Genomic DNA, 18,294 nt, shown 5'->3' on the forward strand with positions numbered 1-18,294 from the left:
CTCTGATTATCATCTTAGCTGTTTCCACATTTGACTTTACTTTCTGTTGCAACATTCTGATAAATAATCTTCTCATTCTTGTTTAAATGTGTAACTTAACTACTTGGTGTGTGAACTAAGGAAATCTGATGCTCAAAAAGCACTGTATTCCAAGGAAATGTTTTCATTCTTCACAAGTTAGATATTTTTACCTAGAGTTGAAAACTTTGTTAAGAAATAATTCATTGTTTAATCCTGAAAAAAAGAAGAAGTTAATCTCTGGAAAACACTTCTTGGTAAACAGTATAAAGTGCAAGTAGATAATGAATGTGAGGTTCAATACTGAACATGTAAGACCAGATAAACTGCACGAGTTGAGTAGCGTCATTATGCACCAATACAATACCAATACAAGACTGATATATATACAGATATATGTATATATATACATACTCCTGAAATTATCTTATATTGCACAATTTTTACTGATTATTTCTGTTAAAGTGTTTACTATGTGTATAACCTTTCAAGCTCTACAAAAACTGATATTACAATATTGCTGTGTCAGTGACTCACAAATAAGTAAATATTTTGAGAACATTACCCAAGTAACGCAAATCATTTAGTGAATTTATACATACACGACATCTTTAATAACACTTAATCAAATTTTAACAAGTACTTACTCATTCAGTACTTTGTCAGGTAGATAACAATCTTTTGTTTCTAACTACAATAACATAAAGGAAACTGCACATTATACAAAATGATATGGAAAATTAAATTCTTAAGTAGATATCACGACAAAATGATTTTCATGTATATAATCCCTTTCTTAACATCTGAAGTACATTTGCAGAGGGTGGCAAACTATGTAAAAACTGAGACAATTATGATCAAAACTTCCAACAGATCTTTGTGTAGTTTAAGTACTATTATGCCAATATCAAACTGTCCTGTAAACGATGCAAGGGGGAATAACTAGAATTTACAACATTTATATCACAGCTGTGTCAAGGCCAACAGCGCAATTATATCAACCAATAAAAATATAATTGAAAACTCTAGCAACCAATGAAAATAGAGGTGGATTTTTATAGTTATAAACTACATTTATATTTCAGGGATGGCATTAAAAAACATATAACAAAATAGAGTCCATCAAAGTGAGGCTACACTGAGGTCACCAAGGTTGAAGGTCATTCCAACTGGGAGAGGTCAACAAAGTCTTTGTTAAACATTACACACAGTGAAGCTGTTCCCATAATGACTCAAAAACAATTTTTCAAAAACATGAAATTTGCTGAGGTGAAAAAAAATCCAATGATGATTCCTCTTCAGTTTAAATAACAGATCATTCCACGGAACAAATATTTTATGTAGCAGTAGAAATGCTGTCTAAAATTTGTTGCACAATGTAACCCATTTGTGAAATCATTTGATTAAGCCACAACAAAGAATGAGAATTGTTTTTGAAAGTGTAGGCTACAGATCCTCAGAAAAAGTACTACTCGCTGTCAGAGGGAAATTGACGGAGATTCCCTTCCTGGGAACACAAGTGGTAGTACGACGGAGATTCACACCTTCTGCTCCATGTGTGTCAGAGATGCTGTTACTAGACTTGACCCGAAGACCTGTCAATATGTAAAAAATTATTCATTAAAAGCACTTAATCCAACACAATTAAAACATGCATCATAACATAAGTTGTAATATTTGTTTCAAGAATGTGTATGGCTGTACAGGACTTCATCAAGACAAAAATCTGCACACAAGTGTTAAAAAAAATAACTGACTCTGCCAAAAAATATGAGCGATTACAATGTATTGGAATAACTGTTGACAGGTTCGAAACATAAATATTCAATAATAATTCAATCCTTTTTTTTTTTAAGTAAGAGAGTACCACAGAATCAATTATATATTGCAAAGAACATCTCCACCTTTGAGTGTTTTCAGTAATATAAACAAAAAGTAATGATCAAAACAGATGTTTTGATTAGTGATGAGTTATTTCCCCTGATAGAGCTTTCCTCTTTCATTTTGATGGTGTACATTCTTAATTCCTAGAAACACAGTGTAATAAGACTGTAAAAAGTAAAACACTTGATATCCATATAATTTCAATAAATAAAGTAGATTCCATTAACACCTTTAAAAAAGAAACAGGCATAACCATAGTAATCAAGCAAGACATAAAAAAAAGATGAAACATCACACAACAATCAAGTGTATATCAAGGTCCATAGCACAACAGGACAAACAATATAACCAGTCTAACCAGGGTAGTATAGGACAATAAGGTACATGACAACCAATCACTTGAACCAAATATGTAGGTAATGGCATAAATATCAGACATTCAGTTATAAGCACCAACAGGGCAAATGAAATCATAACCATCAATCATGTACAACAAACAAATGCCATCTAGGTTATACAACAGAGAAAAAAAAAAGAAATGATATTCATTCTTAATAGGAAAGTATGATGAACAAAAGCACACGACAAAAAATATCAATAATACAGGACAACCAGATATGTACAACAGAGTAAAGTACTCGATAACAAAATACATGTATACACAATAGAGTAAAACATGTGACAACTCGATATGTATAACAGTAAAAAAATACTTAACAACCAGATATGTACAACAGAGTAAAGTACTCGACAACCAAATACATGTATACACAATAGAGTAAAACATTGACAACTCGATATGTATAACAGTAAAAAAATACTTAACAACCAGATATGTACAACAGAGTAAAGTACTCGACAACCAAATACATGTATACACAATAGAGTAAAACATTGACAACTCGATATGTATAACAGTAAAAAAATACTTAACAACCAGATATGTACAACAGAGTAAAGTACTCGATAACAAAATACATGTATACACAATAGAGTAAAACATGTGACAACTCGATATGTACAACAGTAAAAAAATACTTAACAACCAGATATGTACAACAGAGTAAAGTACTCGACAACCAAATACATGTATACACAATAGAGTAAAACATTGACAACTCGATATGTATAACAGTAAAAAAATACTTAACAACCAGATATGTACAACAGAGTAAAGTACTCGACAACCAAATGTACAACACAGTAAAACATGGGAAAACTAGATATGTATAATAGTAAAAATATAGATGATAACCAGATAAACAGATTAAAATACTTGACAACCAGACACATGTATCTACAATGGAGTAAAATACTTGACAACCAGATACCTGTATCTACAATGGAGTAAAATACTTGACAACCAGATACCTGTACCTACAATGGACTAAAATTCTTGACAACCAGATACCTGTACCTATAATGGAGTAAAATACTTTACAACCAGATACATGTATCTACAATGGAGTAAAATACTTAACAACCAGATACCTGTATCTATAATGGAGCTAAATACTTGACAACCAAATACCTGTATCTACAATGGACTAAAATTCTTGACAACCAGATACATGTATTTACAATGGAGTTAAATACATGACAACCAGATACCTGTATCTACAATGGAGTAAAATACTTGACAACTAGATACCTGTACCTATAATGGAGTTAAATACTTGACAACCAGATACATGTATCTACAATGGAGTTAAATACTTGACAACCAGATACATGTATCTACAATGGAGTTAAATACTTGACAACCAGATACATGTATCTACAATGGAGTTAAATACTTGACAACCAGATACCTGTATCTACAATGGAGTAAAATACTTGACAACCAGATACCTGTATCTACAATGGAGTAAAATACTTGACAACCAGATACCTGTATCTACAATGGAGTAAAATACTTGACAACCAGATACCTGTATCTACAATGGAGTAAAATACTTGACAACCAGATACATGTATCTACAATGGAGTAAAATACTTGACAACAAGATACCTGTATGTACAATAAATTAAAAATGTGAAAACCAGATTGTATAATGGGTTTACTTAGGCGATAACAAGATATGTACCATGTGTTAATATATGTTAAAGATATGTAGAACAGATTAAAACTAAACCAGATATATACAACACACAACAATGTGATTCATGCCATATTCAGCAATACAATAACCAGGGTATGAGATGTGGTATAGAAAACATAGCAAAGTTTTGACATTATATTTCAGTGTTATTATCACACTGTTTGATAGATTGATACAAAGTTACATTTTGTTTTGATGACAGAATTCAGGAGAATGGTCATTCCTTTTAAACTACAATGGCAATCACGTATGATCACATGCATATGGAACATGATAAAAGTCTTGCTAAATCAAGTTCATGTATCTGTTAAAGATATATACTGTAGAAAACATCGTAACAGTAAAAGTCAGTTTTAAAACATTCAAAAATATTCTTGTAAAAATAAAAGTACATATACTGAAGTAAAACTCAAAATTATCATCTGAAGATGTAAGTAAACAAAAAAATGTAAATTATGTTTTGTGATAACTTTTAATAGCATTCACATGAAAACTCATGTATAAATAAAACAAGTGATAAAAATTTCACAGTAAAAATACTAGAATAAAACTCTCACCAACATTTCTTTCAATCAAAAATAAAAATCAAACAAAAACTGCCAACAAAGGAAAAATTGGGTTCTGTATCTAGCCGCAACAAAACAATTCAAAAAGAAAGTCAAAACAAAGCCATGATGTGTGTTGAGTTACCTCCCATGAAGATCAGAGCGACATTATGCTGCACTCCATCAGATTTGCGTACATTGGATTGCTGGTTAGACAGAGTGAACCTACAGGTACCAACAACATCTCTCACGTAATATGTACCAGGCCCTCAGATACATATGCCTTTGTGTTTTTAGTTCCTATTACCACTTTTAACATTGAAACTTCATTGATACATATGTCCATCAGAAATGTTCCAATATTTTTTACTTGTAAAGAATTCATAATAAATTTTTCATGTTTATCTTCTCATTTTTCAAAAAAAACTGACCTTCACATAAATATAGAAGAAAATCATTAAAGAAATTAAAATTTCTGCCATATCATCCATGGAAAATTGATACCAGAACCAAACAACCTCTTAATTATAAATCAAAATTTTCAGGAAAAACAAAAAACTCTCCTCAAATTACATATAGTATACAATCCGGAAAATAAAAAAAAACTCTTACAACAGCATGTATCATTATCTTAACATACTATCACACCATCATCATTATCATATAAATAGTTTTATAGCTGATAATAGCTAAATGATGTATTGTACATTACTTACTACTGGACTTGTTGCGTTGGAATTTCTTCGTTTTCGCTCTTCGGGCTAACGTTTTTCTGGCATGTATCGTGTTTTTCACAATTAGAGGTTTGTCTGAGTCTATTTTGGCCTCATTTGCTAGATCCTCAAAAAACCCTACAACATAAGTAACATGAAGAATCACAAACATTATTCTGTATGATTTGAAATTGTTAACAACATCACATATAATAGTTCCTACGAATGTTTCACTAAAACACATTCAGTTTAAAGGAAATAAAGTGCTTATCATTTTATTTTTTTTAACAAGTTAATCTGCAGAGCAGAGGGAACTGTACCATACTGTCGACTCTTTAAGTAACTTACTAAAAACCTTGAATCTAAGTAATTTGACCTATAAAGTGTAAAACATTTAAAAATCTGAAAAAAAACATATAGAATACATAGAATAATTGATAGACACTCATAAGACCATCTATGCCAAAAACCCAACACTGTAGCGTAGCATTGTGTGAACTGTAGAACCTAGGATTTGCCTAAAAACAAGCAGATGAACAGATAGCATACACAGAAAAATTTGAATGGGTGAGTAAATATAATGGTTGTGTTTTGTATATATCACAAAATAACACACATGAAATAAAAGATTTTCATATTTTGAATTCTATTTGCATATGAAGTAATTCTCAGAAGAAATATATTTCCACTTGTCTAAATTCGTGAATGTCAAGTGCTGAATCTAAGATTATGATCATGAAAAGAATCTTTACAGCAGGTGTCTTGCTGTTACTATTACGTTTGAGTTTGTTGACGTTGACCACCATCTCTTCCTTGACATCCTGTTCTATGTGTGGAGTTTGAGATACCACAGCACACGACAGTTTCTGTAACGAGTTGTCTGCGTCTTTCAGCTTCCTCTCCGCATCTAGTCTAGCCATAACCTCCTCCTGTCACCAGTTAAAAACATGTGAAAAATCAAACACTGACTCATCAACATTTCAGGTCAAATACTGACCAATCAACAAGATGCAAAACACTATCCCATCGACATGTCAAGGTCAAACAATGAACACAATTAACATTCAAAGGTAAAAAATTGATGATATTTCAATAACTTTAAACGATAAAGTGAATATTTTGAAACTGAAATCAAATTTAAGAGTTCAAATTAAAAACTTCCAAGTGGGGGAAAAAATCATGAATTTCCAAATTTTAGGTAATTTTATGATTTAAAGTGTGAAGAAAAATGTTTACAAACCCATATCAGTAAAAGAAACCAAACTAACCTTTAATTCTGCTTCAGTCATTTCCTTCTGTACCTTAAGATCCTGTGATTATAACAAAATTTATGATGGTTGCAATTTCATTTCAAGAAAACAAAGATGCATAGCAAAAATGAAATCAATATTCACTGTAAGTTACAAGACCAATGCACTAACAATGCAATAGATCTGCTCACAGTAACTTTATTCTATATTGACATAAAATATCAAATTTCCCAAAGTGGGTTTTTTAGTATGCTAATCACACTGTTTTAAGATTTTAGTTAAGGAACTAATGAATAGTCAGTAATATTGCCGGAGATTTAATTGCATACAAATTGAAACAAATTCTACAAACTACAAGGAATATTTGCACAATATTCACAGAGTTGGATTTACCTTCAGGGATTCTTTAAGCTCCTCCGCATGTCCACTTATAAATTCTTTTTCTTCTTCCAGTGCCCGAGCTCTTGACTCATTCTCCTTCATTCTATAGATACATAAAGCAAAACCATTATGGGTCATCTTTCCTTACAATGTACATTGAAAATGGTCTCTTTACCAATTGGATTGACAAAAGTTAAAAAAAACATAAAAACAATCAAGATAAACATTTATAGGGCTTCAAAGATAAAAATAAGCTAAACAATGGCTGAACTACAAGTATACAATGTATATCTATTCAAACAAAAAATCCAGGACTTTTATTGATGTACTCCTGAAAATCTTAAAAAGGAGGCACCGATATCACATCCACGTATCAAAATTTTCAGCTGACATACTTACTTTTCTTCAGCCTGGGATTTCTCACGAAGCAGTTCCTTGGTCTGGTATTCAATGAGTTTGAGGGTAGACTGTAGTTCCTCCTTCGTGAGGGCTAAACTCTGATTCTCCTCTGTCAGCTTCTGTTGCGAGCTCTGCTGGTCATGTAATGTTTCCAAAATTCTCTCCTTCTCCTCACTTAAACTCTGAAACAACAATAAAAAAAACAAATACAAAACCACTCATTTTCATATTTATTCTCCTAACATAAACATTGAAACAACAGGAAAACAAAACTCTAACTTTGACATGCAATTTAATCAGTAAAATGTATGATGATCTTTAAGAACATAGCAATATGAAAATTTTCGGCAATAGATACGTTTTTCATAAACATGAAAGGTTTTTTTTCCAAAATAATAATTGCCATGACCATTTTTCATTTTAATCACTTCAGATCATCAGCTAAAAAAATTGATTCGTTCGTATTCCTCTGTCATCTCCTGCTGATACAGCTCCAACTTCTGTTTCTCCTTCTCCAGCTCCTGATTAATTCTTCCTAGCTCCTATTACAAGAAAAACATACTCTCCGTATTAATAATATCTCAATTCTATTTATCTCAAATGGTCATGCTGATACAGTTAATATACTTGTGATAAAATAACCACACTTACCTTCTGATTCGTTCATATTATGTGAGGATCTTGTCTTATATCACCTACAGATGCATCATCCAATGTTGCTTGCCTTTTGCTTGAAGTTTTCATATGTTTATTTTCTTCAGAACAGATCTTACAAGGAGCAAATTAGATATCAGTAAATGTACACATAGTAATATGATGAAATAAGTAAATATTTACCTCAGTTTTTTCTCTTTCATCAGACAGAGCTAACACTTCACTCTGGAGCTGATCTGAAACAAATACATTTTTACATTACAGATTTATGAACAATTGAGTTAATACAGATATGTATACATATCACTATTTATGCATTAAGTCTTTTCTTATTTATCATATCATTCCGGATGAATTCCAGACCAGTTGATCTTGCAAGTACAATGGACAAATATTTTTTTATTACTGGGTCTTAATTTTAATCCCAGATTATAAATCAAGTCTAATTTCTGAAGTTGTTACAGAATGTACTGCATGAGATCTTTCAGACATTTCCAGCTCCCACAAGTTTGTATCAACCAAAGTGTTTTAGAAAGGTAAAGAACAGAAGGGAAAGCATTCACTTAATTTTCAGTAGAAATGTAACTACCAAAGTAGTCCTGCTTCTGTTTTGCCATCTGTAAGCCCTGATCCTCCAACTGTCGAATGAGGTTGTCTGCTAACTGAGCATGTTTCCAAGTTCTATTTAAAAACATATGTAAATGTATTGTTTATGGTGTGGACAATATTATACCCAGCAACAGACTTGTAATCAAAGTTAAGAATATTAAAATGACAAGATATATTTGAAAAACATAAATAAAGTCTATTTCAACTTTGATGTAAATTGAGCGATTCACAAAGCTAAATTGGGGCTGTATCCATAAAAAATAACAATATTCCAGTGTAAATTTTGATGACCGACAGAAATCTGACATCTTTAAAAGTCACATGCTTCTTCAGAAAGTTATTTTATTACATGCTAACGCTTAATAACATGGACCAGGTGATAGCCAAATCACTTACATCCTTTTTGACTTTTCCAGCATGTCAATCCATTTGTCTCTTTCAAAACTGCTGTCAGCAGCCAAAAGCATTCTTCCCTGTGTTAATGACATACACATATAAACTAACCCCATCATTAGAGAGAGATATTTGTTAAGAGTAAACATGCATGTATTTTCACCTCCGTTTTAGAGACAGCTATCAAGTTGAAAATTTACAGGAATTCTTAATAATCCAAGCAACAGAGAAACATTTATATTAAACTGAAACTTAATCAAATTTATAACTAACTTAGGTACACAGAACAACTGGCTCAAAAACTTGAAGTCCAGTAAAACCATTTTTGATTGGATAAATCTCAAACATACGGTTGGACGTATCAAGCATATCTCATATCAATAAAATGATAGGAAATAAACATGTGACATACATTCAAATGTCACATGCTGTTTTTCCCAAAAGCAGAAAGCAAATATTTTAAATTACATAAGAAGAAACTTCACAATATTCATCAAAATCTTATCCGTGATGATCTAGATTACAACATAAAAACACTTGTGCAAAAACATAAGTAAACTGTACCTAGTAGGACCTTAAAAGGACAAATAGGGTTCACTGAAACATGAACTCCCTTTAAAGTGGAAATAGCTTTACAGGAAGAAAAAAAAAACAGTGACAGAAAAATTTCCCTGAACATTTTCATCCAAGTAGGATGTTTGTGACTTGGGATGACTGCGTTAGTTACCAGATTATTGAAACAGGTTAGTGAGAAATAACGGTTTGTACGGCAATATAATGTACTGATATTAATATTCTCATGGGAGATTATTTTACTATATTCATGGTCACTGAAGACAGCATTCAAATAAATACCCAACAAACATTTCTACAACGAATACAAATCTCGGGAAATGTATGATATATGTCGATACGTAGAAACCAATGTATAGACATATACAATTTTATACCTCTGATCTAACAACTCAGACTAGAACAGCCACAAATATTAGCCCTCCAAAATTAAAGAAACATACAGTATTTGTAGTTCAGAGAGTTTCGAAACAATGTAAATATTATGTAATTATAAATAATACATATATATATGATCTAGTAAGAAATATCAACGGTATGACTCAATATTGGTACTGGATCTTCTATATATAGATTCTAGTAAGTAATATCGACGGTATGACTCAATATTGGTACTGGATCTTCTATATATAGATTCTAGTAAGTAATATCAACGGTATGACTCAATATTGGTACTGGATCTTCTATATATAAATTCTAGTAAGTAATATCAACGGTATGACTCAATATTGGTACTGGATCTTCTATATATAAATTCTAGTAAGTAATATCAACGGTATGACTCAATATTGGTACTGGATCTTCTATATATAGATTCTAGTAATTAATATCAACGGTATGACTCAATATTGGTACTGGATCTTCTATATATAAATTCTAGTAAGTAATATCAACGGTATGACTCAATATTGGTACTGGATCTTCTATATATAGATTCTAGTAAGTAATATCGACGGTATGGCTCAATATTGGTACTGGATCTTCTATATATAGATTCTAGTAAGTAATATCGACGGTATGGCTCAATATTGGTACTGAATCTTAACAAACAAATGTTCACTGGATGTATATTACTGGAATAGATACATGATCAATTAAGTAATAATGGCTGTACAGACAAGTGAATTTGAAAATTCCGTTGTCAGAATTGTCATTATAACTTCATTGATTATATATATATATAATTACATAATTCCACAACCTATGCTGTGATCTGAATTTTTTACAGCTTATAATTGCAAGCAATTAACTGTACATTTTGAAAAATTGAAAAACGATGATCTATTTACATGAATATCTGCACTGTCCAGATAGAATGCAAAAGGCTGTCCTTGTTCCCTTGATGGAGTAATACTGCATTCTCCTAAAGGTATCATTCCCTGAAATTACATACATAATTCACAGATATCATTACAACATTGCCTGACAAATCCTATACACTTTGTAATCATATTGCATTTACATACCAGGTGCATATATAACATATTGTTCTCATCACCGCTGCCCTGTAGTGTTTATACATGCTTCATTTACAATATCATAATTTAAATCTGATTTTGGAGAAAAAAATTTCTAGAGGCAAATATTTATTGTAATAGATGCATGACCTGAGTCATAAGAATGAACCTTTTGGATATAGTCATGCTAAATATATATTTACTGTTTTGAATATTAGTCAGCCTGCTCTTCCTCATGCATGTTTTGACAGGACTGGTTGGTATAATTGAAATATTGGTAAATTGCAATATGGTAAGGTCAATACAAGATATCGATATGTATGATGACATATAGATATACAGCATCTACCATTTTATTGTCTGTTTACATAGTTAAAATTACGGGCAAAATGCTGACATTCTTGCTGAAAATTACTTCTTTGTTTAGACATCTCTGTCATCTGACTTACATTTAGGATTCCTTTATAGTATCTGCGAATGTTTTTTTTCCAATTATACATATGTATTCTGATATGAATGTTTCTATCGGTACATACCTTGGGATGAATGTTGATACAAGACCGCTTTTCCATTTCTTTCTTTTCACTCTCCTGATAGTAAAATAGAAATCCATCTCGTATAATGAAATATCTGAAACATACAACAGACATTCATTTTAAATGTATGATACCCTTGCACATCCAATAAAGTATAGAGTTATATTCAAGTGATATCTAATATCAATATAAATGTTAAATGGAAATGACAAAGTTCATAAAGAATGCTGGTATAAACCCCATGACGGTGGATGATGGCAGATCTCCATGACAATTATCTTACTTGGTCTAACAGAAATTCTGATAGCTTTTAGAAAATTAAATAAAAAGAGAGAAAACTGTCATGATCTATTTCTGCAAAAGTTTTGCTTGGTTTAAATCAATTTTAATGCAGCATTGCTATACAGATTCCATGAGCCCCAACTGGGTATGTGTTAGAGAGTGTCAAACACCTCAATGCTCAAAAGCTTCTCATCAGTTCCAAGCAGGTACATGCCTCTGAATTTCAAACACCTCAATCTTAAAAAGCTGCCAAAGGGCCCTTACTAGGTCAAGCATGTTGATATATAGCGATACTCTGACCTGAGAAATATTTATACTTGTATCATAATATTTCTAAACCAATATAACACAGGTTGACATTCTTAGCTACCTGCAGGTATGTTACTTCAATCAGTCATTTTTAGATAACTTCATAGAAAGCTCACCAAAACATCATTGTCAACAATTCCACCCACTGGAGGGTCACACTGTGTATTAGAGAAGATAAGACTATCCTGAAGGTCATTTGACTCTAATCATTTCCTGTTGGCTAGCTGGGTTTTTATCTTTCATCCATTGCCATCAAAATATTTCTTCACCAAATATATCCCACATAGCTTACAAATATGACTCTTCACCATTATGTTTGATACACATGATACAGGCTAAAATTTTTCCTCTTTACTATTTTATCACACATAGCATTAAAAAAAGTTGTTTTATCATTACTGTAAACATGATTAATTGGGTGCCATCAAATTTTAGTGCACTATCATTGTTTGGCGAATTTGCAAGATGATAAATAATGCATTCATATTGTTTGTTATATAAACAGCATACAGAAAATGTAATTAGTGCAATTATCTTCTATCTCAATATATTCAGCATGAACAGCATTAGGGAAAGAACAGTGGTTAAATATATCTACAGCATATCACATGTACACATAGCTTGCAATCATTATGATGATGATGCAAATGATATGCCGCAAAAAAAAACATGTGTTCATCATTACATTACAGTCCTTTCACACTTACAGTATAATACACCTATCACCACAGTAAAAATGATGCTCATTCACCATTATTGTACATCCTAAACACTGTAATGCTGTATCGAGATCATGATTCAGTATTTCTTTCTAATATAGTATGTATATGCTGTTTCACTTTTCTCTTTCCTTTTTCTCAAACATTTACAGCATTATATTACAAGTCTAATTTTCCTGCTCTATCAATATTTTAAATTTTAAATTTTTAAATACTACCAGCTAAATCTGCAGTATAACACAATTAACATTAATGATAGATTTACAATCCTTGATTTACTTATAAACAAGCTCAATGAAGTAATATATAGAACAGCAATGACAGCTGTAAGCTCAGTCAGGAGATGTATAACAGTTACTTACATTTATGTTTCAAATGCTCAAGTAAACATTCTATTGAAAACTTTGAATGCTGGAACAATTAAAAGCTATGCCTAGTTGTCATGTTTTTTCTACCTGCAAATTATAAATTACAATATCAATTATTCTGGTATCTTTTTAATTTTCTTTTAGAATAAAACATAATATGGTCATTAATTTGAATGTAATAAATTACTAAAAATATTTATAACCAGGTGAATATTTTGAAAAGTTCAAAAGCATTCACTTGACATAATTTTAGAAAATAATGATAATGATAGGGTAATATCTTTTTTTATGATATCAGATTAAAATATCTGGCATCAAAATACATATTTGTTTTCAAAGGTTAAATATAACAGGTAGCTTTTGGAAGGTACACATATATAATGAGCAGTGTATACCTAACATGACTGTAACCCTTGCGTAAACCTACTTAAGATTATTTTGATTAAACAAGGAAACCTATTCCAATTTATGTGTAAATTTTCTCTCCAGGAAGAAACTAATGTTGATAAGCTGTAACAGTAGGTGCAATTCACTTCCTTTACTGTGTCTACACAAGTGTTGTGTTGACAGCTGACGTACTACAGATAATTTCCTGACCTGAGGAAGGATATAGACATAATCTAGAGATAAATCAATCTTCATACATTTCCCAGATACAAACCCTCTTTAGTCTCCCTCATGAAATCCATACTATAATTCTTATCAAAGGGATGAAACCTTCCTTGAAGTGATTATTTTTTCAATATTAAATGCTTATCAACACTGGCAATATGCCAAGTGGAGCAAATTAAGAATATACTTTGAATAGATATTGTATCTAAATATAAAGTACAACCAATATCTAATTCCATAATATCTTGGTACCCCACTCTAGTGTAGATCTATATGTCCTAATTCAAACTGACAAACAATTTTAACATGTTCTTCAAAATACTTTATACATACCTGGTAACACATATGCTTGTCTATGGTCAATTTCATAACAAGATAACTCACTACCTGTTCTATATTTGTAATATTACAATTAAGGATTGAAAAACACAGATCTAGAAGTTGAAATGTTCTGCAATTACTTTCTTCACCAATGGCAATGAATCAATCTGAGAAAAGTAAGTATATGTCTGTTACTTTTGCTTTACTAGTTTTATGTAACTTTGATATGAAGTAGAGCACACTCAAATAATATATATAAAAGATCTTGTCTAGAGCACATGTTATACATCTCTTAAAACTCTTCAAATCAAGAGGCCAGGGATATATTGAACGAATCTTTCAAAAGTTCAACAATACAAATATCCCTGTTATCATCAGTTACCAGTTGGAACTAAATTTAGAAATAAGATATCCAAGCTATTTTTTTTTATAAGGACTAGACCATATGCTTATTAGAAAAAGAGAAAGACAGGTATGTTTACCAGTAACACAGGTAAGGCCAGAGACCTTATAATTTATGAGCTTTGATTTAAAGACTTATCTCTGGTTGTACAAATATATACACAAGCTTACTAAACTGCACATATAAAATGTACTTGTAACACTTATCCAAATACTTCACAATATTTCTGATTCAATGCAACATGTGTATGGAAAAATATTATATCATATTGTAAATCAATATACGATAAAACACATTCTTGACATACTAAAGATTCAACTGTCATACTACTTTAATTGGTGACTTATTGATTAGAAGCTCGATATATGCGTATGTATACAGGTCAATGTACTCAGAGCATCACTATGTTTCAGCAGCCGTAACAGACTGACAAAGGCGCCAGGCATCAGTATCTAAGCAATCAAGGTCTATTGTGAACAATCGGCTGATCTAATTAAGTACAATTCAAAGTTTTCAGTGTATTCAGTGATTTCAAAAATACCCGGAAGTCACATCGGTCCATATATCACTTCTATAAAATGATCATTTAAACACAAAAATACGGAAATAAATTACCTTTTCGCCCACTTGTTTGACTGATGGTTGAAAGGTCTTTTATACAATATCCCGGCCAGCTGGACTTTCGACGCCCATTCGCCTGACCGAGAATTTCTTTCCGGCATACTGTTCATGTCGGGTGCCTCATAACTGTAGTGCTGTCGTGAATGGGATACACAACACACAGAGCCCAAACAATCCATCGGCTGACACCTCCACCGCGACCACTGAACTTCCGTGTGACAATTTACTTCGATCTTTCTCGGACTTTATTATTACATACCATGCACTGTCACGAAGCATTCCGATAGACATACACAATTGGCGCTCTCATTTAAACAGGTGCCAGCTGTGGATAAGGTTTATAAGTGCAATGTGAAACTTAATTCGACCTCTATAAGGCACCAAACAGATATAAGCGCATGTAAGTGGTGTAAGCATATTAAAACAAAATGTTTTTTTTTCATTCAAATGTTAGACAAAAAGCCTTTTATGTAAACAAAGACACAGGCATTTATCCTATAAAGCCAGGGACATGTTTGTCCCCTTAAGTGGATACGTATCTTCCTAAAGCACTCGTTCTGAAAATCAAAATTCATTATTACTTACTATTATATAATACATTTATCACTTTCGCTCTCAGCACCCATCGTATATGTCATAGCAAATTTGAAGGTTCCTTGTACGGCACCTTGTGGACAACAAACGAATCTCATCGTCGCATAAGGTATATTGTAATGGCTCTGAAGATGGGTGTCGCTCTTTTGTAATCTTCAAAAGAAGCGTATTAGTCTGTAATTATTCAGGATTTTTTTCTCTCGGAACTAATCAAATTACTTTGCTTGTGCCTTCAATTTTGTCATGACATGTTCCAGGGTAGGGTGACTGACAGCAGACAAGCGAGATTTCCGAATATTAAATCCAGACGTTTTCAAACACAAATGTAAAGAAAACATGTGCTTTTCGGTTTTTAATTAAACATATTTTATTGCACATAAGTGGCAATATGATTGGACACAATTTTTTTCAACTTATATAAAGCCCTTTTCAAACATATTAATACACATACATTATATTTACAAGTTAACAATTATAGACAAGTTAAGTTAGTAAGGGAGAGAGAGAGAGAGAGAGAGAGAGAGAGAGAGAGAGAGAGAGAGAGAGAGAGGTGTATAACACGAACTTTGTATGTTTAGAATACTTTGTATATATGTAGATCATGCATCTGCTCCTTCTCCATGCAAGCAAAACAGGTGGACACTGTCCACATGCCTAAACTCACAACTTGTCAATGTTCGTCACTTCTCGTGCTTTCACGTTTTTGATAAACCTAAACAAGTCTTGCTTATAGAATGATATTCTTTTAAAAAACATTTGTAACGTTTGAAAACTTCGATGCATTCATTCATTCATTTTTTCCGTGAGCCATCCGACTCATAGGTTAAATAACAAACATAATTACATAATGTGGTACAAATATGAAAGAATGTTATACAAATTAGGTTAAATGGAGCGTAAGCTTACAATGATACTGTAGTGTACAATTAGTTCTATCAATCACTAAATTCTATGCGTTTCCTTGAGGCACAATATAAATATTTCCCTAAATTACATATTTTTTTTACATTATTGGTGCTCACTAATATCGTTAACTTAAAAACATTTGGACTTCTGTGATAGAATTGTTTGATATATTTACGTCTCAGATTTTGGTAAAAAGGACATTTTAGGATAAAGTGAAATTCGTCCTCTACATCACCAGAGGTATAACGAGTACATGATCTATTTTGACGAAAAACATTATTCCGTCTACCGACTTCAATATTTAAATTATGTGACGACAATCTGAAACAAGTAATAAGATGTTTGTACTTTGTCTCTATAGATTTACATGAATAAAATTAAAGACAAAAATTATCAACAAGGTGCAGATACATAAAAACCCTTAAGTGACCTTGATATATTTGCTAACATGTTCGGTCTACAATTGTCAAAAATTCGTTGTTCTATAATTTTAAAACCAACATCAACAGGTAAATTGTTTTCAAACATATATTCCAACCCAAGACTAGATAATTTCTGTTTGATGCATTCTGGCCGGCGGTTACCATAAGAAAATATTGTTATAAAAATAGGTTATCGGTCGTGCTATTCTCCTGACTTTTGTCCCTGTGATTCAAACATTTTATATTATGCAACGGTAAATTTCTCAATGATAACACTGCTTCGCTCTGATCCTTTCGAACTCTCTGGCTTTCGGCATAGGTCTACTTGATTATCACAAGATAATAAAATATTTTATCATGTCCAGATCATGGCATATCTAATCTTCCGGTTTTGGGACCTTCGGGATATATAGACTTTTCGGAATAGTTTGATAGACAATCACCTCCACCGGTCTGATAACTTGCTTAATTGTTCGAATTTTGATCTTTACTTCACAGCTGAGATGTATTGTATAAGGATTGGGTGTCATTGGCTCCACATACAAGGCGATGCCGACTTGGTTCGATCGTGCTGACTGACCTACTCCACGATATTAATAATTTAACTGCATGCGCCGTAGAAAAATGTCAAAATCATCAGTACATACATGACAAATCATCCCGTATACTTTTCTGTACTTTGAGCATAGATGCAAGTTACAATACTAATGTGTTTATAAGGAGTCGAAATCTAATTCAGTCAAATATTCTGAAGACGGGCAAGTTTGGGTAATTTTCATACATTTTGCATCATATCTGCCCAGACTCGTGCCTGGATATTCTATTGAGATAAAGCTCAATTTGTTAATGATTCGATATGCAAATGTTTGTTTCCGATATCACGACTTCCGCGAAAAAATCTATATCAGACAGATACAACACATGGTTATGAGAGATGTAGGTATATGGGTACCAGTTGAGGAAGTTAATGGTTGTCAGTGGTTGGAAAATATTCCATTACCTTGTACATTGGTATCGTGCTTTCGTAGCTGTTTACATCGTTATTTTACAAGAACGTGACAGGACATGACACGGAATTATATACTACGGATGTCGCCGTTCAAGCGAAAGACGCTTAACCTTCCGTAACAGTGGTCTTATTCTCTTTGAACCTTTTGTTAATTTGAGTTCGAATTAATATTCTGTTGAAATGTCGACAATTTTGATACAAGAACAATAATATA

The 18,294-nt window shown here is 32.1% G+C and overlaps 1 protein-coding gene across 1 annotated transcript; it reads right to left on the reverse strand.

Annotated features, from left to right (window-relative positions):
- Positions 1 to 1,202: 1,202 nt before the first annotated feature.
- On the reverse strand, positions 1,203 to 15,334 carry LOC132560969 (pleckstrin homology domain-containing family D member 1-like). The gene is made up of 13 exons (XM_060225677.1): positions 15,144 to 15,334; positions 11,515 to 11,608; positions 10,811 to 10,900; positions 8,952 to 9,028; positions 8,536 to 8,627; positions 8,130 to 8,182; positions 7,745 to 7,834; positions 7,293 to 7,474; positions 6,906 to 6,996; positions 6,531 to 6,572; positions 6,041 to 6,191; positions 5,266 to 5,400; positions 1,203 to 1,613 (listed from the first exon to the last, which is right to left on the reverse strand). Exons 1-13 carry the CDS (start codon positions 15,326 to 15,328, stop codon positions 1,465 to 1,467), a joined length of 1,431 nt encoding a protein of 476 aa, XP_060081660.1. The 5' UTR covers positions 15,329 to 15,334; the 3' UTR covers positions 1,203 to 1,464.
- Between the last annotated feature and the right edge of the window lie 2,960 nt (positions 15,335 to 18,294).

Source organism: Ylistrum balloti, unplaced genomic scaffold, assembly GCF_031769215.1.
Source record: "Ylistrum balloti isolate Yb309-2 unplaced genomic scaffold, AGI_CSIRO_Ybal_v1 Utg371132, whole genome shotgun sequence".
Taxonomy (NCBI): Eukaryota; Metazoa; Mollusca; class Bivalvia; order Pectinida; family Pectinidae; genus Ylistrum; species Ylistrum balloti.